Genomic DNA, 26,221 nt, shown 5'->3' with positions numbered 1-26,221 from the left:
TATACTTTCATGTGTATCTGCATAGTAAAATAAAACTGAAACTATAGTGAACGCGTGTACGTGTCTTCATTATGCAGAGTGATGTAGCATGCGGCCCAGGGTTCAACGATTTGCACACAAAATGCGAAATTGACAAAGATAATACGTTTTGCAGGGGTTGCCCGGGAAAAAAACTTATTGCTCATTTGACGAAAACAATAACAATATTTTGTTTGGATAACGTGGAGCTTTGAGAATTATTACAAATCAAGGAAGTTTACGAAGCAACAGAAACAGTTACGAAATTAGGTTAGCACAGCTTTATGGGGCATTGCCAAATATGAGAATATAGAAGTAGCACAAATGAAATTTGGCAGGGAAATGCGAATGGCATAGAAAAATAAATTGCATGAAATAAGGAAAAGCCAATTGCGCGGAGAAAGAAATAAGCTCTCCAAAATTGAGCACGAATTTATTTGGAAATCAGAAACGTCATGAACGTTTTATCTTAGACTATGTAAAAATCCACTAGGCCTATTATATATGCTTATACGAAATCGCATGCTGCGCTCTGGTACCTCACTTAAAGGAAATATATCCATATTTTAAACTCTTAAATCATAAGAAGAGAATGCATCGAGTTTTCACCTGCATTATGGTAATGCGTATAGAAAGACTGATCTAGATATGCAATAATTTATCTGACAGCGAACCAGCCATAAGGTAGGGTTTAAACATGGCGTTCAAATTCACACGAGTAAGCTAGGTTCTCTCTCCGTCGACGTCATAGCACACAAACGTCAGCAGTCATCCTTTCTGGGCTTCGCTTTTATAACAGCTAGGGTATAGAACAAGGGTGATACCTCACTGCCTTAAATTTGATTTACTATGCAGGCACATTTGCAATGATGTCAATGGCCTCAAATTGTACCCCAGAAATTTGATCAAAGTGTCAATAATTGGTTACAATCCGAATTGGTTTGCATGGCAGTTATATGTACTGGGTACCAGTGACTTAAGATGTGAGACGTTGAGGGATTTTATTTTCAGAGGTTTTTAAGATGTAGGGAACAAAAAAATCAAACGGTACAGGGGAAATAATATTGATTATCATTATGTGGCATCCCGTTCGTAATATAGTAGAAGGGTCATTGTTTAGGGAAGACTCCATGTACCCATTTCTAAAAATTAATGTAAAACAATAGAGATATACACAGAAGCGTCCACTCGCACCTCAACATACAATCACACAAACATGTACAATCACCCAATGAACACAGAGGTTTTTTTGTTCTTTTTACTGCACACAGTATTTCAATTTCTTCAAAGTGCATTAGCCACAACGGTGTGTCATCATTGACAATGTGCTGTCCACCAAATTAGATTGAGTCGAGTAGACCAATACACACCAACACCCCACCCCCACGAACTTCATCTTTTCGGTCACACCACACGGTACTTCATTGTAGTTAGATAAAGTCTCTTACTTGTACTTTGCAGTAACATTTCTAGTAACGTTTTTTTTTCGCAATACCATTTTATATCAGCATATCGATGTGCAACCATTGCCTACTAGAGGTGCCTATTAAATTGCGTCGAGGAAACACACACACCCCTGTTTGTAAATACGTTCAAACGAGGACCTCGACTTTAGAAGGATCTAACCGAGGACTTACACACCCGTTTTTAATCGACACACCGTGGACCTCACGCAAACACACCAGGCAACTTACTATCCAACTGAGACCCGTCCTATACCCGCTATGGGGACCTATCTTATATGCTATCTTATATGCATATTTGCATCATTTACGTCATCCTGGGCATAGTTTCAAAACGAGGACGTCCTCGTTTGGAGGTGTGTCCTCGTTTTACGGTGTGTATCCATATGTAGGTCCTCGTTAGACGGCATTTACAAACGCCACCCATTCCCCCCCACACACACCCCACCACCACCATTCTGTCACTATATTCAAAGTCTCACAACTTACATACTAGTAAGATCACGAAATGGACAAAATATGTTTCACAGTGATTAGCACTCGAATACAGCTCATCGATTGATATTTGAATCCGTGGAAAGGTTTGAAATGAGGTAGTTTCGTAAAGTTCTTATATTTCAAGAATGTTGTGGTCAATTGTCAAAATTCAAAAAGTATGTGAAACCAATTATTTAGTTATGCTTAAAATACCCAAACAATTAAGTTTCTGACGATTTTTTCAGGGATACCCTGTAGGTTGTTAAATATGAACACAATGTTAAGAAAATAGAAATTACGGCGCCAAAGACGATACATGCATTTGCTTAAATATGATTCGTTGCAAAATACTCATCTATTATTCATCAACAGCAATTGAATGTTGCTATGCTCAAATGATGCAGTGCATAGTATCATTACTTCCAACATGATGAATCACCGTTAATGTGCCTGCAAGATTCAAGTGCACCTTTAGTAAGCAACACTACATTGAACGTTGCCGTAACCATTTATAACCTTGGAACATTTTCAGCAAATATGGCGAATGATCAGCGAAATTAAAAACAAATTTGCAATGTGTTATTTCAAATGAGTAAGATCTAAGGAACTACCTAAAAGATCAGAGTTTTGGAATTAAACCTAATACTGGAACTTACTTTTTGCAACTATTGCGACGTTGCGTCTGGAACCACCAGACTTCATCAGGCAACTGACCCGTTGGACTGGTCACGTGATAGTTGCAAAAAGTAAGTTCCAGTATTAGATTTAATTCCAAAACTCTGTTTGAAACTACTGGATGACTAAGAACATTCACTCATTTACCTAAAAGATCATTTGTCCATTTTAAATTTCGAAATAAATATCAGTTTTAATAGTTTATGTCGGATAAAATGCATTGTGATGTTCGTATTTACACAAGTACGGTTTTTAACAAATGGATTCAATATCAATTAAATTACATTAAGAAATTAGTAAGACAATTGCATTGTGTTCATATCTAGACTATTAATCTTATCAAGCCTGTATGTTTCCATTTTATATGATTTTGGTAGTGCTTCTTATTATTATTTTCAAGCACCATTGTGGGTAGATTTGTCCTATTGTCCAGTACATCATTTGGAATATGACATAAGAAATCAACAACAGTCATCGACAAGGGACTCGGTTAAGTAATATACGAGCTCTTAGGGGATCAATTTAATCGTCCAAAGTCTCCCTAGGTCATTATCAGATACATAGCCATATTACTACTAATGTGACTTCTTCATATTTTGAATTTGTTGTCGACTAAACGAAATGACGGAGGCAATTGCAATTTGCTAAATCAATACACGCAGATACGACCACGTCATAAACATAGCTTATGCCATTGAGCAGATACATTTTTAGAAATGTATGAAAAACAATGGTGCAACGATCATTCACCAACCAGTTCCAATATCAATTCATTTTACGTTTGCATATATTTTTGCACTATATTCTTTGGTCTCAAAACTTACATAAGCATCACGAAATGGACAAAATATGTATCATTATTTTGATTTGTCACCTGCCGTTTTGTCACTCGCTTGCTCAGGACGATATTTATCTCATTAACTCATTATATATTTGATTGAGCATTTCTTCTACAATATAGACCCTAACATAATTACTTTATATGTAAATATGTAATGAATGTCATAGATGGTACAACCAGTAAAATTTTGGTTCATGTAAGGTACGACTAAGAAAACCATCGGAGCATTCTGAAAAAAAATCCCTAGGATGACCTTGAACCTCTATCATCCTATAGCCACTAAACTTTTGTACTTAGTTAGAGCAAAGTCTAAGTTCTGCCACAATTGGAGTATCTTCTACTTTTGACCCCTGTATAAAACCTTTTCCTCTAATTTTATGTGTTCCACCCTCCATGTAATGGTATACGTTTTATATATGTATGTTATTCGGTGATATTTTCGAAGTAAACACCAAATCGGTTTCCGTTAAAAAACAGTACCAAGTCAAACCCCCTTTTTCTCAATTTGACTGGACTAAAGATCACTTATGGATGTTATCTGCCATTTTATCATTCGCATCAAATTAACTCGTACTTTTAAGCATACTACAAGAGCATAAAAGAAAGCTCTCCTTAGTTTATGTGGTATTCATGAACCACCTTTGAAAGAAGACATCACTTTGCATTAACAAAATTACGAATTCCAAGACCAAACACAAAAACGGTTGCAAATCACATTTAAGAAATTGTGATTGAAAAACAGTGAATTGCCATTTTAAGACCAAAAGCCTATGCTTTGTTTTAAATGACATGTGTGTATTGCGACTACATACATTTGTTTATTGTACTCTATCCATTTATTTTTCATTATTAGATAGACCAGTCAATTTGCATTTTAACCTACAGCACAAATGAACCAAACCCATTTTGGTGATAGTTTATTCGATGATTTCACAGATTGACACATTAAAAATATACCATTGTAATTATAAAGAGTTGTACACGTAAATTAAGGGGGTAGGGTTTTTACAGAGGTCAAAAATAGAGGACGCTCCAATTGTGGCAAAATATATACCAACTTATTCTGCTAGTCACAATTATAGAATAGCGTCTAACTTGCCATATCTAGAATATTTAGTTTTCATTTATAGGCTAAAAAAAAGGTTCAGGCTATCCTAGCGAAATTGTTTCAGAATGCTCCAAATTTTTTTGAAAGTCATTCCAAATTATTTCTCTGATCATAATTATATTATATAATGTTATTTTCATCTACACTACCAGAGTCCTATTGTTGACGACCCCAGAGGTACACTGTTGCCCAGCTACTTTGTGGCTACTCTAGAGTACCAGTACAGTACCAATCCAGTACCAGTGTGTGTACTGTACGTTTGATTCCGTTGTGTGTACTCTATAGAACCCAAACTGGTACTTCAGAGTACCAATGAAGTAGCTGGACAGTGGTGTACCTCTGGGGCGGCAGTAATAGGAATCTGGTTGTGTACCCATGACACTTTACTGTGAACATTTAAGGGTAAACTTAGTAACCCCTATATAGACTATGAAGACCCTAACATAATCGCTCTATAAATATTTTGCACATACTCATCTATTATTCATCAAAAACAATTGAATGTTGCTATGCTCAAATAATACAGTGCATAGTATCATTACTTCCAACATGATGAATTACCGTTAATGTGCCTGCAAGATTCAAGTGCACCTTTAGAAAGCAACACTACATTGAACGTTGCCGCTACCATTTATAACCTTCAACATTTTCGGCGAATGACTAGCGAAATTAAAAACAAATTTGCAATGTGTTATTTCAAATGACTAACATCTAAGGAACTACCTAAAAGATCAATTGTCCATTTTAAATTTCGAAATAAATATCAGTTTTAATCGTTTATGTCGGGTAGAATGCATTGTGATGTTTGTATTTACACAAGTACGGTTTTTAACAAATGGATTCAATATCAATTTAATTACATTAAGAAATAAGTAAGACAATTGCATTGTGTTCATTATCTAGACTATTAATCTTATCAAGCCTGTATGTTTCTATTTTATATGATTTTGGTAGTGCTTCTTCTTAATATTTTCAAGCATCATTGTGGGTAGATTTGTCCTATTGTCCAGTACATCATTTGGAATATGACATAAGAAATTAACAACAGTCATCGACGAGGGACTCGGTTAAGTAATACCGTATACGAGCTCTTAGGGATCAATTTAATCGTCCAAAGTCTCCCTAGGTTATTATCAGATACATAGCCATATTACCACTAATGTGATTTCTTCATATTTTGAATTTGTTGACGACAAAACGAAATGACGGAGGCAATGGCAATTTGCTAAATCAATACACGCAGATACGATCACGTCATAAACATAGCTTATGCCATTGAGCAGATACATTTTTTAGAAATGTATGAAAAACAATGGTGCAACAATCATGCACCAACCAGTTCCAATATCAATTCATTTTACGTTTGCATATATTTTTGCACTATATTCTTTAGTCTCAAAACTTACATAAGCATCACGAAATGGACAAATATGTTTCATTATTTTGATTTGTCACTTGCCGTTTTGTCACTCGCTTGATCACGATGATATTTATCTCATTAACTCATTATATATTTGATTGAGCATTTCTTCTACAATGTAGACCCTAACATAATTACTTTATATGTAAATATGTAATGAATGTCATAGATGGTACAACCAGTAAAATTTTGGTTCATGTAAGGTACGACTAAGAAAACCATCGGAGCATTCTGAAAAAAAATTCCTAGGATGACCTTGAACCTCTATCATCCTATAGCCACTAAACTTTTGTACTTAGTTAGAGCAAAGTCTAAGTTCTGCCACAATTGGAGTATCTTCTACTTTTGACCCCTGTATAAAACCTTTTCCTCTAATTTTATGTGTTCCACCCTCCATGTAATGGTATACGTTTTATATTATGTTATTCGGTGATATTTTCGAAGTAAACACCAAATCGGTTTCCGTTAAAAAAACAGTACCAAGTCAAACCCCCCTTTTCTCAATTTGACTGGACTAAAGATCACCTGATGTTATCTGCCATTTTATCATTCGCATCAACTTAACTCGTACTTTTATGCATACTACAAGAACATAAAAGAAAGTTCTCCTTAGTTTATGTGGTATTCATGAACCACCTTTAAAGAAGACATCACTTTGCATTAACAAAATTACGAATTCTAAGACCAAACACAAAAACGGTTGCAAATCACATTTAAGAAATTGTGATTGAAAAACAGTGAATTGCCATTTTAAGACCAAAAGCCAAGCCTATGCCTTGTTTTAAATTACAATCATTTACAACTTTGAATTGATATGTGTCAATCTAAACAATACAAGTAATAACTGAGCATTTGTTTTGTATTATGTTTGATGCAAAAACAAACAAACAAAAACCGCAAAATTTCTACATTTTAGTGTCTGTATTTTGATTTCTGATACAATATAATCCAGCCTATTGCATTCGACTAATGTAAGAAAATCTGTGTCTGTGGTGTGGGGTGTGTCTGACTGACTGACTGACTGACTGACTAGCTCGTCTCCCCGTAACAATGCTACACATCGTATGATATAACACCCCCGGGATGACACCTGTACAATTCACATGAACATGGTAAATCACATCAAACATCAAATCAATTATTAAATGAGAATATCATGTCACGATATAAGTTTTCTTATCTAATCTTACCATAACATGCCATTTTAGCTATCTGTTACTCTTCTCGACACCTGACCTTAGATTGGGAAGCTAACAAACAGAGGGAGTAGGGTGACTGAAAAGAACAGATGTGAAAATCTATCAATTGTGCACACATTAATTAAATCAGAGTTTTAAGCTTAAATACAATATCCAGAGTATGCACAATGGGCAAGTGGACTACGGGGTAGTCTAACCTTAGATAAGAGCATCGTGTTGCTTTTTTTGCAGATTAAACAAGTTCCTTTCCTTGAAATGACCTGGCTATTGTGTGATTTGAAATAATTACGGTAAAATAAGCAAGAAAGCACTGACCTCGTGGAACCAATCGAACGAGCGCAGACAATAATAATATTTCTGAAAGGTGCAAACAATTCACAGATGTGAATAATCGTTTACTGAGCAGGTATTACACTTCGATGATTTGAATAGGTTTATTTTAGTATGATTCTTTATAACATATTCGTAAATATTTTAAAAGAATCTAACTTGCATTGTTAAAGGCTTGCGGGTATTGTGATTCAATGTTGAAATAGCTAAATCTTACTTTATTTGCTTCTTTCTTTCTTGCCTTGGATTTTCACGAATAAAAACAGATAAACATCTCAAAAAAAGTAATTACCCCCCCCCCTTTTTTTTAAATAATGGCCATTGTTTAAAACCGGGCTATTGTATTACAAATCTGTAAAATGCGTTGGAAGCAGAATTTATTTCTGCGCATTTTAACACCTCATTTGATACGATAGCCTAAAAAACAATAAAACACCAGCCAATTAAATGTAGTGAGGTGCAGATTTGAAAGTTGCACTTACAACAATACAAAAACAGTCAGATATCATTACACAGATTTCCTTCCATTATACTGAATACAGATCAATAGAATTTACTGCAACTTTCAAATCTTGGTTTACATTGATTTAAAGGTACGCTGTGACGTCAATATTTAGTCAATTGCTACATTATGGGGTGTGAAGATGTGCAGAAATAAAATCTGCTTCCAACGCATTTTACAGATTTGTAATACAATAGCCCGTTTTAGAATAATGGTCATTATTTAAATGGGACTAATTAGTCTTTTTGAGATGTTTATATTTTGTGTATACTTTCATGTGTATCTGCATAGTAAAATAAAACTGAAACTAAACTGGTGAACGCGTGTCTTCATTATGCATAGTGATGTAGCATACGGCCCAGGGTTCAACGATTTGCACACAAAATGCGAAATTGACAAAGATAATACGTTTTGCAGGGATTGCCCGGGAAAAAAACTTATTGCTTATTTGACGAAAACAATAACAATATTTTGTTTGGATAACGCAGAGCTTTGGGAATTATTAAAAATCAACGAAGTTTACGAAGCACCAGAAACAGTTGTGAAATTAGGTTAGCACGGCTTTATGGGGCATTGCCAAATATGAGTTTATTTATATTTTATAGAAGTAGCACAAATGAAATATGGCAGGGAAATGCGAATGGCACAGAAAACTAAACTGCATGAAATAACAAAAAAAAAGGAGAAAGAAATAAGCTCTCCAAAATTGAGCACGAATTCACTATATTTATTTGGAAATCAGAAACGTCATGAACGTTTTATCTTAGACTATGTAAAAATCCACTAGGCCTGTGTGCTTATACGACATCGCTTGCTGCGCTCTGGTACCTCACTTAAAGGAAATATATCCATATTTTAAACTCTTAAATCATAAGAAGAAAATGCATCGAAACATGCATCACCTGCATTATGGTAATGCGTATAGAAAGACTGATATGCAATAATTTATCTGACAGCGAACCAGCCATAAGGTAGGGTTTAAACATGGCGTTCAAATTCACACGAGTAAGCTAAGGTTCTCTCTCCGTCGACGTCATAGCACACAAACGTCAGCAGTCATCCTTTCTGGGCTTCGCTTTTATAACAGCTAGGGTATAGAACAAGGGTGATACCTCACTGCCTTAAATTTGATTTACTATGCATGCACATTTGCAATGATGTCAATGGCCTCAAATTGTACCCCAGAAATTTGATCAAAGTGTCAATAATTAGTTACAATCCGAATTGGTTTGCATGGCAGTTATATGTACTGGGTACCAGTGACGTAAGATGTGAGACGTTAAGGGATTTTATTTTCAGAAGATGTTAAGATATAGGGAACAAAAATCAAACGGTACAGGGGAAATAATATTGATTATCATTATGTGGCATCCCGTTCGTAATAGTAGAAGAGTCACTGTTCGGAATTATTACTGAGCAAACATTAATTTTCTTAGCCGTGTGGCTCATCTTCTCGTCCCAACTGAGGTTTGTTATTTAATTCCATTAATGTGGAATTGTACGTTGTTTAGGGAAGACTCCATGTACCCAAAAATTAATGTAAAACAATAGAGATATACACAGAAGCACCCATCCCCACCTCAACATACAGTCACACAAACATACAATCACCCAAACAACACAGAGGTTGTTTTTGTTTTTTGTTTTTAGTTCTTTTTACTGTACACAGTATTTTAGTTTCTTGCATTAGCCACAACGGTGTGTCATCATTGACAATTTGCTGTCCACCAAATTAGATTGAGTCGAGTAGACCAATACACACCAACACCCCACCCCCACGAACTTCATCTTTTCGGTCACACCATACGGTACTTCATTATAGTTAGATACAGTCTCTTACTTGTACTTTGTAGTAACATTTCTAGTAACGTAGTTTTTTTTCGCAATACCATTGTATATCAGCATATCGATGTGCAACCATTGCATACTAGAGGTGCCTATTAAATTGAGTCGAGAAAACCCACACCACCCATCCCCCACACACCCCTCACCCCACCCCCCCACCAACAACAATGTTTTAGGAAACATTGTCTGTATAATGAAAAACAGACAGCGGACAAATCTCTTAGTAATGTAGTTTTTCCATTTTTTGCAATACCGTTGTTTACGAGTATATTGGAATATCGGATCGGTAACCATTGTCAGTGGATGTATGCTTACATTCAGAGACGAGATAACCTATACACACCCCATAAACCCACCCCTATACCCCACTCCACATACACACCCCGCCCACCCCCACACCCCCACAGCTACAAAGCTCTTGAGTAGTAATGTAACTCTTCATTGGCAATCATTGACAATTATTGGATGTCTAGGGGTACATACTTCATTGAAAGATGACTTATACATAACGTGACCCCGTCCATCCACATACACACCACCACCCCACCCCCACCCCCAGCACACACTTCTTGGCTACGCTCATAGTACTGCAATTTGTCCAGTTGTTGTTTATATCATTGTTTATAATGATAAGAACATCTAGTGTGCAATCACTGACAAAAGAGTGTTCATTATACCACATACCAGACCATGTGTGTACACGTATAGTAGGCTAGGTATACTCACTTAAATTGTGGCGAAGTAAAAACAAATCATTTGGTAACGTAGTTTTTCCATTTCAATGTCACGTCAATGTACAACTCACGTCTCTTTGATGTAATCATTTATTAGTTTGTCAAACAAAACATCATGTACAACCCAATTTTAGGCTTAAATAGCTAAAAGCGATATCATGCTAATGTATAAAGATGCTTTTGAGTCATTTTCACCTTTAAATTTCTCCTCTTTTACAAAACTATTCACTTTTACAGCATTTTTTAAAGCTTTTCGGATATAAAATGTATCTATCTCTGACAAAATTGGTGGCGCTATTTAGTTATTGAAAATTACTCTTTTAAACTGTTAATACAACCAATTTCTTCTATTTTTTGATGAAATATGTTTATAAAATTTCTTTGCTGCTTGTTTCACCTATTCCATCTGTTTTAAATGCAGTATTGACCACCTACCCCTTGTAAATTAAAAAATATGATTTAGGATAAATAGCGCCATCTATAGTTTGCATTTAGTAAATAATGAAGCCAATTCTATATTCATCAAACAACCGTGAACTATTGAGGATTGATATAGAGTTTCTTACGAACACACACCCACAAACAGACCTCATACCAGACTTGTAGTATTGGGACCCGTCATGAGTACGGGTACGGGTACGGGTACGGGTCCGAGCCATGAGTACGGGTACGGGTACGGGTCCCAGTCCATGAGTACGGGTACGGGTACGGGTCCGAAGCCAAAATAGGGTGTGAGTTCGGGTACGGGTACGGGTCCGGAGCCATGGGTACGGGTACGGGTACGGAAATTGGGACTCGAGTACGGGTACGGGTACGAGTACGGGTACGGGTACTACAAGTCTGCCTCATACCAAGAGAAACAGTTTTGTTGTTTTTATTGTTGCTGTTGTTAGTGTTTTAGTAAAAAATAAGCTGTAAGTAAACCAGCTACAAATTGTAGATATTCATATGTGTTTGCAACATTACGAATGTAGTTTGTATATTTCTTTGAAGGCCATAAGATGTAGAAGGCGTTTGGAGAATTTCATTATCAGAGATTGAGGTATGGGAATAAAAAACAAATAATATTGATCTTCATTATGTGGCATGCAATACCCGTTCGTAATATAGAAGGTTCATTGTCCGGAATTTATTATTGAGTAAATATTAATTTTCTTAGCCATGTAGCTCATCTTCCCGTCCCAACTGCAGTTTACCATATAATTTCATTAATTTAGAAGACTCCGTATCATATCTAATGTATCTATGAAAATCAATGAAAAGCTATATCATGTAGATAGAGAGATATCACAAAAGCTACTACCTCCACCTCAACATACAATCACACAAACACAACAATCACCCAACCAACACAGAGGGTTGTTTTGTTATTGAATTCTTTTTACTCCATACAGTGCTACAAACATGATCATGCACGTAATTAATTTGGCAATGTACCGGTATTATTTCTATTTCGTGCATTACGCTAATAAAGGCATAACGGTGTGCGATCATTAAAAATAGGTTGTCTATCAAATTAAATTGAAAACGTAATACAATAACACCCCGGCACACCACTCCCACCCACGAACTACCCATTCTCGCTCATCCCACGGTACTTGGCTGTATAGTAAAATCAAACAGAACCTGCACGTCCCTTGGTAACGTAGTCTTTCCATTTTTCGCAATACCGTTGTTTATATATCAGCATAGCGATGTACAACCTTTGCCAACGGATTGCTATACTATAGATGCTTATTAATTGAGCCAAGGAAACACACACCCACCCCCACCCCACACACACACACCCACAAACCACCTGGCGTAACACCCACCCCACTCCCACCCCATCCACACATACGAAAGAGTCTTCATGATAATGCAGTTTTTTCTCATTATGTCATAAAGGAGTACATAATTATACGTACTCGGGGTTATATCATTCGCCTAATTGGTTATTTTATCTCTGCAATAACATTACCCATACATGCTTTCTTGTTTATGTTCACCCTACTGCCATCTTCATCATCCCCAGCCCTAAACCTCCTCCCAACCCCCAACCCCCGCACACACATCACCACATAAATAAAATGAATAAAAAAACACTCCCTAATATAGCAATGCACATACATATCAGTATTGGTGACTCTAGATGATAAGTATAATATCTGCATTTGTACTTGATCTAGGTTATATACATGTATTTTGTTTCCTCTAGTGTTCTTACAGGCAGTCAAGCAAGAGGGCCTCTAGGTAGTCTACGGGTGTCATAATTATGTATGAGATAGGCAAAGGCACTGCAGTCCGTCTGTGAGCTAATACTGTGCTCAGTGAGCTCCATCTAATAATAGGACCAAGGATCAAGTTAAAGACTAAGTTCACTTTCCCTATCCACGTGAATATGAAAATTGTTCCAAATATTCATTTTACCACAATTACCGTCGTATATTCATCCTCGCTAAAACTCTATTAATGTTCCTCTACCATCTTAATTTAATATACCGTATATAATATACCCATTGATGCAACGCACAAGGTTGCACACAAAATTTGCCTTCACTATCGAACGCTTCAAGTGCATATCTAATGTGTGTACATAGTGTCTTTTAGTTAATGTCTCTTACACACGTGGAATTATATGTTGATTACGGCAACGTAATATGACTAAATTAATTTTATCATAGAAGTGACAAGCTGTTTGGAAAAAAGAGAAGTAATCTTCACTAAATATGAAATTTCTACCCACTGTGAATTTGTTTAATTAAGTGCATTTGACGAGGCTTTCGTCAATCACTCGACAATAGTCACTCAAATCACATGTTTAAAAATAAAACAAGGCTACTTTGATTTTCTTTAATTGTGCGTTATGTTGAAACATTTCAATCATCATTTTTACACATACATAATAAAGCCCAGATACGTGATATAATACTCGTAATCGAACCTTCCTTATACAATACGTATAATCGTATGGCTGTTCATGTAGTTATTGCGAAATTTCTTTTAGATAAACACATTTCCCTAGAAGCATGTAGCCTACCAATGCATGTATATCCACACACATACCCCAACACTCCCCACACCACCCACCCCAACGCACCCCCACTCCGTCCACACACAAAATACCACTAACAACAGCGAAACAAAATCGACAGTAATGTAGTTTTTCATCTCCTGCAATACCATTGTTATACCAATCATCAGAAGAGTACATAAACATGCACCATCTACCATCTTTGCACAGTATTTTTGTGGCCCTGAGAGCGCATCAGACACACCAAATTGCATTCTAAATACGAGGATTGACCTTCTGATATCAAATAATTTTGATTTTTTGAAATTTGCGATATAATGCAAATTTTATGGCAAATTATCAAAAATTTATATTTTTGATATTTGACAGTCCTCGAGGTAAACTTTATAAATCTTACGATATGTACTTAAAGTGTATGTAGCTGGGATGAAAAACCGTCCATCAAATAAAAATTTGGACCTTTCATATTGAAGCTATACATTTTATCCCAAAAGACCTAATTTGGTATAGTATTATTTCTGCTGTTACTTTTGCTATTGTTTTTTGTTTGTTATCGTTGTACTATCACTATATAATTATGAACCTCATAAACGATAATAACGGTCACTTTAAAAAGAACACGGGTCTTTAAATCTGGGCGTGATATGCAATCCGCGTCAGGACATGAATCAACGGTTCGACTAAATAAATTAAAATGTGAAATGTTGGTTAACCGTCCTTTACAGTTCTCATATTTCTCAGGTTAATTTAGCTGACAATCTCAGCTGTGGATCTCCCTATGTTATTTCTGTATTTTTAGTTGACTTTACAAGCCTTTAAACATGTCAGCAGTGTATATTGTTAAGACAGTAAGCCGAAGATATCTTTATGGTAAATAAGGGTAAAGTCAGAATTTGGTCTATAATCTTCATAAATAATGACATTTTATGCCCATGTGACTCCATTAGTGGGAATATTTTGCTCTCAGCGGCAATTGAGAGTCTCATTTGAGGCTGTATCAGACATTATGGTTTGACGTATTTGTTTTATATTTTATATCTGCACCGGAAGATTTGAAGAAATTTGAACATGATCCGTCTTGATACACTCTGATGTGAAATTAGGAACTGCTGTAAATGGAACAGCGATCATACTTCATATTTGCATGTTACCTAAAATGTACAAGAAAAATGATTTATTACAACAAATTAAATGAGGATGGTTCAATTTCATTACGTTAATTAAATTAGATAACCCTTTATAAGTGCTGTTCATGATCGTGTTTGCCGTGATTTGAAAAAAATAAATAATGTATGGATTGGAATGGAATGACCTTTTTAAACAATTATTTGGATATTATTCAACATCATTAAGGCATTTTATGTACTCAAGCTAATATTTTACCAGGAATAATAGAAATAAATAGCATTTCTATAATGTTTTTCCAATAAGCTTCATCAATAAAGTTCTGAATTTTTTTCTCCCATGACAAATTTATCAGCCACATTGTATATGTCTCACAGTTCACAGTAGCAGTAACACATATAGTTTATCTATTTTTCTCTATAGGAAAAATGGGGATAATGTGGGGATGAGGCTGGACATCAGAACATACTTGAAACGTAATTTATGAAATACAAGGTGCACTTTCTATAGACCTATAATATCTTACAATGCATTTCAGTTTGTTTTAAATATCCACTGTAAAAATGATCCAAAACATCGCATTTTGCATTTAAAATTAAAGCTGTAGAATTTCATGTGCTGGTTCACATTTCTTTAGGCATTTTAGGGTGGCCTTTTATAATTTTAGTTTGACAAGCTTTTCATATTCAGATCACGTAAACCTAAGACTTATCGTCGTTAACCTTATCTAATGTCATTAACGCAATACCGTATAGCATATGCTGCTATCTTCAGTAGACGTATACCACATGCAGAAAAAATCGTGATGATGTTATCTATAATATATTGTATACTGCTATATACAGTAGATATTATATGTATTTTGATACTAAATCTATAGATATGGCAATCTAGATCAGAAGATATAATGTAGAACAATTTAAAACTGATTCACACAAGCAATGTAAAATTTCACTTACGAGTGGAATTTTCGTGCCTCATCCGAGGTCACTTCTTCAGCACTGAGTTGGCAGAAGATGTATGTATTAATTGTATTGTCTATTATTAATAGCTAGAATTTTACCAGATGGTAATTTATATATATATTTAACAACACTTATATTATTTTGTGTACAACTTGACGAATTTGCGTTTGCGTATTTTTGGGAAAGTGAACCTTTTGTATTAAGTTTTATAGTACGGATAAGTTTTGTAAAAAGATTTGTTGTCTTTTAAAATAGGAACATTACCACAAAAAGGTGACTTTTTATATCAAAAGCCGGTATTCATTAGGGGGGTCGTATCCCCAGGTTACGTCTCTGATTTGTACTTTATACAAATACTTAATAATAAGTTTTTAATAGCTTTAATAAACAGATTGAGTGATTCAGACGTAGCATAATCTGTTTGACGAATTTGATCATATATGAAATGAAGCATCAGTCACATGTATTTTACACGCTGAATATGAAATTATTGTTATACACGTGTACATCAAGCCCCGATTACGATTTACAACATTGCGACTGTAGTTCTTTATAAACATTTTTTGAACATGGCGACAAGCTTAATTAACGTCTCATGTCAAGCATTAATCAATGATCGTATGCAATAATGATACGACACATATTTAAAATAAGATTGATCACTAACACTCGTAGAGATAGCACATCTCAATGTTCTTAATAAACCGTGTTATCATGGTTATTATATGATTTTGAATTCGAGCAGACGCGGAATAAACAGAAAGTAATATTATCCACTACAAATATGCACGCGAGATAGGGAGTATATTATATGATACATTTTTCTTGTGGCTGTTTGTTAATGTTTGTATGTTTGGCGATATTGCAATCATTTCGTCTGAGTGCACCTACGTAAAAAATCCCTGAAAGTTTGAACATCGATGCGAGTGCTTTTGCTTTCTTTTATGTAAATGAAGATGCGCCAAACAAATTTCGAGAAAAATTTGAAAAGCTATATCATGTATATGAGAGATAGGCCTACATACAGAAGCTACCTCCACCTCAACATACAATCACACAAACGCAGCAATCACTCAACCAACAGTGTTTTTAGTTCTTTTTACTCAATACAGTGCTACAAACATGCATGCATGAACATGATGCGCATGCAAGTCATATTAGGCAATGTAGTATTTCTATTTCGTGCTATACGCTATAAAGGTACAACGGTGTGAGATCATTGGGTTGTCTATCAAATTATATTGAGTTGAGGAAAACGTTATACAAAAACACACCCACCCACCCACGAACTACCCCTTCTCGCTCACCCCACGGTACTTGGCTGTACTGTATAGTAAAATCAAACAGAACCTAGCTGCACGTCCTTTGGTAACGTAGTTTTTCCATTTTTCGCAATACCATTAATTATAATTTATATCAGCATAGCGATGTGCAACCATTGTCAATGGATTTCCTACAAGAGATGCTTATTAAATTGAGCCAAGGAAACACACACACAAACCACCCTGCCTAACACCGCCATCACAACCCCACCCCATCCACACATACAGGAGTCTTCATGATAATGCAGTTTTTCTTATTATGTCGTCATTGAAGAGTACATAATTATACGTACTCAGTGTTTTATCTCTGCAATAACATTACCCATACATGCTTTCTTGTCTGTTTTCACCCTACTGCCATCTTCATCACCCAAAGCAAAGGGCAGCGCCCTCCTCCACCCCGCACACACATCCCCACATAAAATAAAATGAATAAAAACACTCCCTAATATAGCAATGCACATATCAGTATTGGTGACTCTAGATGATAAGTATAATATCTCCATTTGTATTTGATCTAGGTTATATACATGTATTTTGTTTCCTCTAGTGTCCATACAGGCAGTCAAGCAAGATGGCCTCTAGGTAATGCACGGGTGTCATAATTATGTATGAGATAGGCAAAGGCACTGCAGTCCGCCTGTGAGCTAATACTGAGCTCAGTGAGCTCCATCTAATAATAGGACCAAGGATCAAGTTAAAGACTAAGTTCACTTTCCCCATTTACGTGAATATGAAAAATGTTCCAAATATTCATTTTACCACAATTACCACCGTATATTCATCCTCGCTAAAACTCTATTAATGTTCCTCTACCATCTTAATTTAATATACCGTGTATAATATATCCATTAATGCAACGCACAAGGTTGCATACAAAATTTGCCTTCACTATCGAACGCTTCAAGTGCATTACTAATGTGTGTACATAGTGTCTTTTAGTTAATGTCTCTTACACACGTGGAATTATATGTTGATTACGGCAAAGTAATATGACTAAATTAATTTTATCATAGAAGTGACAAGCTGTTTGGGAAAAAAGAGAAGTAATATCCACTAAAAATGAAATTTCTACCCACTGTGAATTTGTTTAATTAAGTGCATTTGACGAGGCTTTCGTCAATCACTCGACGATATTCACTCAAATCACATGTATAAAAATAAAACAAGGCTACTTTGATTTTCTTTAATTGTGCGTTATGTTAAAACATTTCAATCATCATTTTTACACATGCATAATATGAAAGCCCAGTTACGTGATATAATACTTGTAATCGAACCTTCCTTATATAATACGTAATCGTATGGCTGTTCATGTATAGTTATTGCGAAATTTCTTTTAGATAAACACATTTCCCTACAAGCATGTAGCCTACCAATGCATGTATCCACACACACACACCCCAACACCCCCATCCCCCCACCCACCCCAACGCACACCCACTCCGCCCACACACAAAATACCAACAACAACAGCGAAACAAAATCAATAGTAATGTAGTTTTCCATTTCCTGCACTACCATTGTTAGGCACATACCAATCATCATAGACAGAGAAGAGTACATAAACATGCACCATCTTTGCACAGTATTTTTGTGGGCCCAGAGAGCACATTGCATTCTGAATACGAGGATTGTCCTGATGTTATCAAATAATTTAGATTTTTGAAACTCGCGATATAATGCAAATTTTATGGCAAATTATCAAAAATTTATATTTTTGATATTTGACAGTCCTCGAAGTAAACTTTATAAATCTAATGATATGTACTTAAAGTGTATGTAGCTTGCAGGAAAAACCGTCCATCAAATACAAATTTTGACCTTTCATATTGAAGCTATACATTTTGTCCCCAAAAGACCTAAAATTGTAAGGAGTTTCTGATGAGTGAGGTCATTTGGGCCTATGATGATGAAACAGTATTATAAAATGTTTATTTAAATGTTTGTTTATTATTATTAGTGTTATTATTATTATTATTATAGTGTTATTATTAATATTAATATTATTATTATTATTATTATTATTATTATTATTATTATTATTATTATTATTATTATTATTATTATTATTATTTTGCAAGGAGTATTATTATCTTTGCTGTTGCTAATGTTGTTGTTGTTGTTGTTGTTGTTGTTGTTGTTTGTTTGTTTGTTATCGTTGTACTATCACTATAATTATAAACCTCATAAACGATAACGGTCACTTTAAACGGGTCTTTAAAACTGGGCGTGATGTCATAATTATGCAATCCGCGTGAAGACATGAATCAACGTTGCAACGGTTCGACAAAATAAATTAAAATGCAAAATGTTGGTTACCCTTCCTTTACAGTTCTCATATTTCTCACGTCAATTTAGCTGACAATCTCAGCTATGGATCTCCCTATGTTATTTCTGTATTTTAGTTGACTTTACAAGCCTTTAAACATGTCAGTAGTGTATATTGTAAAGACAGTATGCCGAAGATATCTTTATGGTAAATAAGGGTAAAGTCAGAATTTGGTCTATAATCTTCATAAATAATGACATTTTATGCCCATGTGACTCCATTAGTGGGAATATTTGCTCTCAGCGGCAATTGAGAGTCTCATTTGAGGCTGTATCAGACATTATGGTTTGACGTATTTGTTTTATATTTTATATCTGCACCGGAAGATTTGAAGAAATTTGAACATGATCCGTCTTGATATACCCTGTGAAATTAGGAACTGCTGTAAATGGAACAGCGATCATACTTCATATTTGCATGTTACCTAAAATGTACAAGAAAAATGATTTATTACAACAAATTGAATGAGGATGGTTCAATTTCATTACGTGGTGCTTCAACGTTAATTCAATTAGATAACCCTTTATAAGTGCTATTCATAATCGTGTTTGCCATGATTTGAAAAAATAAATAATGTATGGATTGGAATGACCTTTTTAAACAATTATTTTTAATATTATTCAACATCATTAAGGCATTTTTTTGTACTCAAGCTCATATTTTACAAGGAATAATAGAAATAAATTGCATTTCTATCATGTTTTACATTTTTTATACATGTATAAGCTTGGTTTATTAAGTTCTGAAACTTTTCTCCCATAACAAGTTAATCAGCCACATTGTATATGTCTCACAGTTCACAATAGCAGTAATTAAATAAATAGTTTGTCTATTTTTCTCTATAGGAAAAAATGGGGATAATGTGGAGATGAGGCTGGACATCAGAACATACTTGAAACGTAATTTATGAAACTCAAGATGCACTTTCTATAGACCTATAATATCTTACAATACATTTAAGTTTGTTTTATATATCCACTGTAAAAATGATTTAAAACATCGCATTTACTAAAGGCTTTAAAGCTATATAGTAAAATTTCATGTGGTGGTTCGCATTTCTTTAGGCATTTTAGGGTGGCCTTTTATAATTTTAGTTTGACAAGCTTTTTATATTCAGATCACGTAAGCCTAAGACTTATCGTCGTTAACCCTATCTAATGTCATTAACGCAATATAGCATATGCTGCTATCTTCAGTAGACGTATACCACATGCAGAAAAAAACCCGTGATGATGTTATCTACAATATATTGTATACTGCAGTATGCAGTATAGATATTATATGTATTTTGATACTAAATCTATATTATATGGTAATCCAGATCAGAAGATGTATGTATTGTATTATCTATTATTATAATAGCTAGAATTTTACCAGATGGTAATTCTAGGCCTATATATTTAACAACAGTACAACACTATATTATTTTGTGTACAACTTGACGAATTTGCGTGTGTGTATTTTTGGGAAAGTGAACATTTTGTATCAACGGCCTTTAATACGGATAAGTTTTGTACAGATCTGTTGTTCTTTAAAATAGGAACATTACCACCAAAAAGGTTGACTTTTGATATCAAAAGCTGGTATACATGAGGGGGGGTCGTATATCTCCAGGCTACGTCTCTGATTTGTACTTTATACAACTACTTAATGATACATGTTTGGTAGCTTTTATTAATAATAAGTGATTCAGACTTATACACGTGTACATCAAGTCCCGATTATGATTTACAACATTGCGACTGTAGTTCTTTATAAACATTTTTTGAACATGGTAGTTAGGGGAAAAAGTTCACTTTGGTGACCACTCTCTGGCTAGTAAGGTTTGACGATTGATTCGACTTCTATGGACCATTTAGAAAAAAAATAGCCACCATGTCCCTCGCGAAATTCCCGGCATTTTTCGCTAGAGGCCAAAATCCAAAATGGCCGCCACCACCATTTTGAAAATTTAAGTTTTGAACCAGAGCACCTATAATCATGCACAAAGACACTTTTTCGGATATGTCGAGTACAAGGATTCCGATTCTGACATTAGTTTGACATTACGGCATCATTTTCACCCAGAAATCCAAGATGGTGGCCGGCACCATCTTGAAAAATTTAGTTTTGAACAAGACGACCTTAAATCGTGTACAAAGACACTTTTTTGGATAAGTCGACCACAAGGATTTCAAATTTGACATTACTTTGACATTACGAACTCAAATTTACCCAGAAATCCAAGATGGTGGCCGCCGGCGCCATCTTGAAAAAAATAAGTTTTGAACCAGATTACCTAAAATCGTATAAAGACACTTTTTCGGTAAGTCGACCCCAAGAAATCCGAATCTGACATTAATTTGACGTTACAAAATAATTTTTGCCCAGAAATCCAAGATGGCCCCATTTGGTAGAGCGTAAATTTCTGGGTGAAAATGATGCCGTAATGTCAAACTAATGTCAGAATCGGAATCCTTGTACTCGACATATCCGAAAAAGTGTCTTTGTGCATGATTATAGGTGCTCTGGTTCAAAACTTAAATTTTCAAAATGGTGGTGGCGGCCATTTTGATTTTGGCCTCTAGCGAAAAATGCCGGATTTTCGCGAGGGACATGGTGGCAATTTTTTTTCTATATGGTCCATAGAAGTCGAATCAATCGTCAAACCTTACTAGCCAGAGAGTGGTCACCAAAGTGAACTTTTTCCCCTAACTATGGCGACAAGCTTAATTAACGTCTCATGTCAAGCATTAATCAATGATCGTATGCAATAATGATACGACACATATTTAAAATAAGATTGATCACTAACACTCGTAGAGATAGCACATCTCAATGTTCTTAATAAACCGTGTTATCATGGTTATTATATGATTTTGAATTCGAGCAGACGCGGAATAAACAGAAAGTAATATTATCCACTACAAATATGCACGCGAGATTGGGAGTATATTATATGATACATTTTTCTTGCGGCTGTTTGTCAATGTTTGTATGTTTGGCGATATTGCAATCATTTCGTCTGGGTGCACCTACGTAAAAAATCCCTGAAAGTTTGAACACCGATGCGGGTGCTTTTGCTTTCTTTTATGTAAATTGAGATGCTCCAAACAAATTTCAAGAAAGTTTTGCGAAAGCATCATGTGTTTTAATTTGGTTGGCTCAGGTAAACTTAAGTGGTTAAGTTTTATAGTAAGGATATTATCATCATCAGCAGCAGCATTTTATTTTTTATGTATTTAGATTAATTCATATCAAGATATGACAGCTTACTGTTGCTTCTTCATTGAAATGACAATCTGCTGCCATGTCAAATGATGAATTAACCAATCAAGGGATCACATACTTTCAGGCCTCTTCTTGGCCTTTCCTGTGATTCCTTCGCTCTCACATGTATTATGATTTTGTATGTATTCTATGTTTGGTTTTTTTGCTATTTGATGAGTGAAAAAAATAAATAAATGAATGAATGAATGAATGAATGGTCTGTTACCCTTTGCACAGTCTTCTAGGGTCTTCTAGCACATCAGACACATCAAATCGCATTCTGAATGCGAGAAATGTCCTTCTGATATCTATTTTTTTTTTTTTGAAATTCGCGATATAATACACATTTTATGGCAAATTATTAAAAATTAATATTTTTGATATTATGCTCCTGATAACGATAATCAAGTGATTATGCTACTGCTGGTGCTGGTGAAGACGATGACGTTTGATAATAATGCTGTTGAAGTTGTTGTTGGTGGTGGTGGTGTTGGTGTTGTTGTTGTTGTTGTTGTTGTTGTTGTTGCTGGTGCTGATGATGATGATGATGATGATGATGATGATGATGATGACGATGACGATGATGATGATGAAGATGACTATGATGACGACAATGATGATGATGATGATAATGATGATGATGATGATGATGATGATGATGATGATGATGATGATGATGATGATGATGATGATGATGATGATGATGATGATGATGACGACGACGATGATGATAATAAATGATGGTGATGGGTGACGATGATGATGATTGTGGTTATGATGCATGATGATGATCGATCTTGATTATCATGATAACGAAATGTTGATATTGCTAAATGCATGATTGGTGACGGCTATCTTCCTCCCTCGGCGACCATGACCATGTGCTTTCTTTTGTTTATCTTTATATAAATTAAAATATTACCTTAAATATATTATTATCACCAAATTATTTTGTATACGAGGCCTATATTTAATTTGCCTGAATCTCGCAGTGGTCACAGAACTTGGGACGCCATTGGTAAGGGTTAAGCGTGCAATGGATTGTTTTCATCAAAGTGTATAACCAATCTTAATCAAATTACCTGTAAGTCGAGAAAGCATTAACAGGGGGAAAAGCAACCCTTGTTCAGAAATTATCTTTGGTGATTGATGCTGAAATCCATCAAGCGTAATGAATACCGTAGCAAACCTAATATATCAGAGATGTAAAGGTTTGCAGATGAGGATGAGTTCACAAATGAGACACCTCAATTTCCCTTAGGTATTCATCTATATATCTAGTCCTCACTCCTCACTTTTACTTTGGCTTTATATATATTTGATGACCATACTCCATTATGCTTGTGATTGTAATGAAGTCAACCGTTTCAATATTATTATAAATCATTCGTTTCAGGTTTTTAGTCCCCCTGCATTAGTTCGGGTCAATTTATTACGTTTTTTCTTTATGTCACCTGTCACCCCGTCGCAAATCCTAGATAGTAATTTTCGGATGGTGCTAAGCATGCATATTTCATTAGTTCATAATAATTATACATTCAGTAGTATTACCTATTGCATTAGATGTAAACACTCCGTGTATAATTTTACGTTTAACCCGTAAGCCGTTGGGCATTATATATTTATTCCCCATCTCTTTCTACATGTATAGATATCATGCACAAGTGCATTAACGCACACACACGTATAAGGAAATGATAAAATATGTTCCAGTGTTTTACGTTTCGATTTAGTCATTGGAGTGTTTGTACGTCACAGACGGGGTCATAAGACTGCTTGCTAGATAATGCAAGAGTTTGTACCTAGGTGTCGACGAATAGGTGTTTCTTTAATTGCTTCTTACGCATAGATAACACTATTATGTATTAATTACGTAAATAGTAAATATTAAGATAATGAGGATTACAGCAAATTATTTGCAACCAAAAATACAAACAATATGCCTATTATTATAACTCGTTGTTGTAAGCATACACTGCTATTATCTCAATTAGTAAGATAATTGTAATCACTTTTGTGCAATAAATAACAGACATGTATACTGCATTAATTATTCAGTGTAAGAGTAAATACCTTGGACAGACTCAGCATCATCATCTGATGTTGAAGCAGTCCTCATGGACATAGTTAATGCATCTCGACCCGATTCTATACGCTCACGAGGCATCTCGATAAGAGTTGAGATGGATGGAGTAAAGAGTTGTAACAAATAGATAACAATTGTAGATTACACACTGATGATTAATGTTGATGTTGTCAGATATGAATCCACCTTATTATTCCGTTTATTTGTATATATCCCGGTGAAGAGAAATGCCGGTTTTCCATGTTGATTGTAAATTTGTGCTCCTCATAGAGTTACACACGCCCCAACATGCAGGAAACAGCGACGTCGTAGGCGATTTGGCCTCCTATACAAACCATTGAGTCTGGACTGTATACTCAATCGCGTACAGGTGGTAGATTCAAGAAGCCTTTTAGCATTTTACGCCTTCCAACATGGTGGATAGTTAGATAGATGCTTTGGCCAATACACTGAGTATACTAAGAATATTACACACTACGGCGGCGCTGCATTGCATACGCCAGTTGATGCGGCATTTATTTTGCTATCTTCAGTAGAAAGCAATAATAGTACGACGGTAATACACTAACCCGCATGACACATGCGCTAGTGCACATGCATGTGTAGTACAATAAGACACACTGGGTGTTGTTCTATACGACATAGTAACATTATAATAATTTATACTCAGGGTAGGATTATGAGCTAAATCAAATATATTTTCACATTAAGGGGTTTTAAATACTTAAATATGCATAATTAGCAAAACAGGTTATTACATATTACTGAACCAATAAACTTGCCTGCAATACTATTTGTATCACCATCATAATGATAACGTCGAACTGACCCTGGTAAGTTGGTATCATTTGTGGTATCTGGTATACTGGTAGAGGTATTGCTACTACCAGTCTGATATGATGCTGATGACGGTGATGGTGATAAGTGTTTATATTCCACTTCAGGCATTTTTCCTCAATCTGTTGCACACATTGTAGATTCAATATTCAAATTAAATTGGTTTTTCACTGCGATTATAAAAAGAAAATTGAACCAATTCTGTTGAAGCTGAAATAGACGTAATGAGAGATTCTGTCCATTCTGTGTGATAAATGCCTAGTGACCTGGTATAAAATCAATTAATTATTGGAATCAATGATAAACACGTGACTTGAGGTAAAACAATAAGCAAAAGCCTGAGGCGATAGCACAACATATGTATAACTACGGGCTGTAGATTTATTTTGTAAGATACATCAGCCTGTACTTGAAAAAAGCCTAAAGTATAAAAAACAAGTTTTGAAAAATTTATAATATTCAATCAACATATTACGACATTATTTTATTTAATATATATTTGAAACACGACAAAATTAATTATTGCTTACCTCACCGATACACTATATATCCATGTTCCATTTCAATTAATGTCCTTCAAATTACATTACATTTCTTATAAGCAAAAAAGGGTTCTTGGCCGACCTCCTGTATGTAGAACCTTCAAGAGAAAGGGGTTCTTTCTGGCCTTTTTAAGCTTT

At 35.1% G+C, this 26,221-nt stretch overlaps 1 protein-coding gene across 1 annotated transcript in view; it reads right to left on the bottom strand.

Moving 5' to 3' along the window:
- LOC140148390 (uncharacterized) overlaps positions 1 to 25,256 on the bottom strand; it is a 54,690-nt gene extending 29,434 nt beyond the window's left edge. The window contains exon 1 of the mRNA XM_072170317.1: positions 24,692 to 25,256. Coding sequence (XP_072026418.1) covers positions 24,692 to 24,785 — 94 coding nt within the window. The 5' untranslated portion in view covers positions 24,786 to 25,256. The remainder of the gene's footprint in view (positions 1 to 24,691) is intronic.
- Between the last annotated feature and the right edge of the window lie 965 nt (positions 25,257 to 26,221).

This window comes from Amphiura filiformis, chromosome 3 (assembly GCF_039555335.1).
Source record: "Amphiura filiformis chromosome 3, Afil_fr2py, whole genome shotgun sequence".
Taxonomy (NCBI): Eukaryota; Metazoa; Echinodermata; class Ophiuroidea; order Amphilepidida; family Amphiuridae; genus Amphiura; species Amphiura filiformis.
This window is presented reverse-complemented; position numbering and strand designations above follow the sequence as displayed.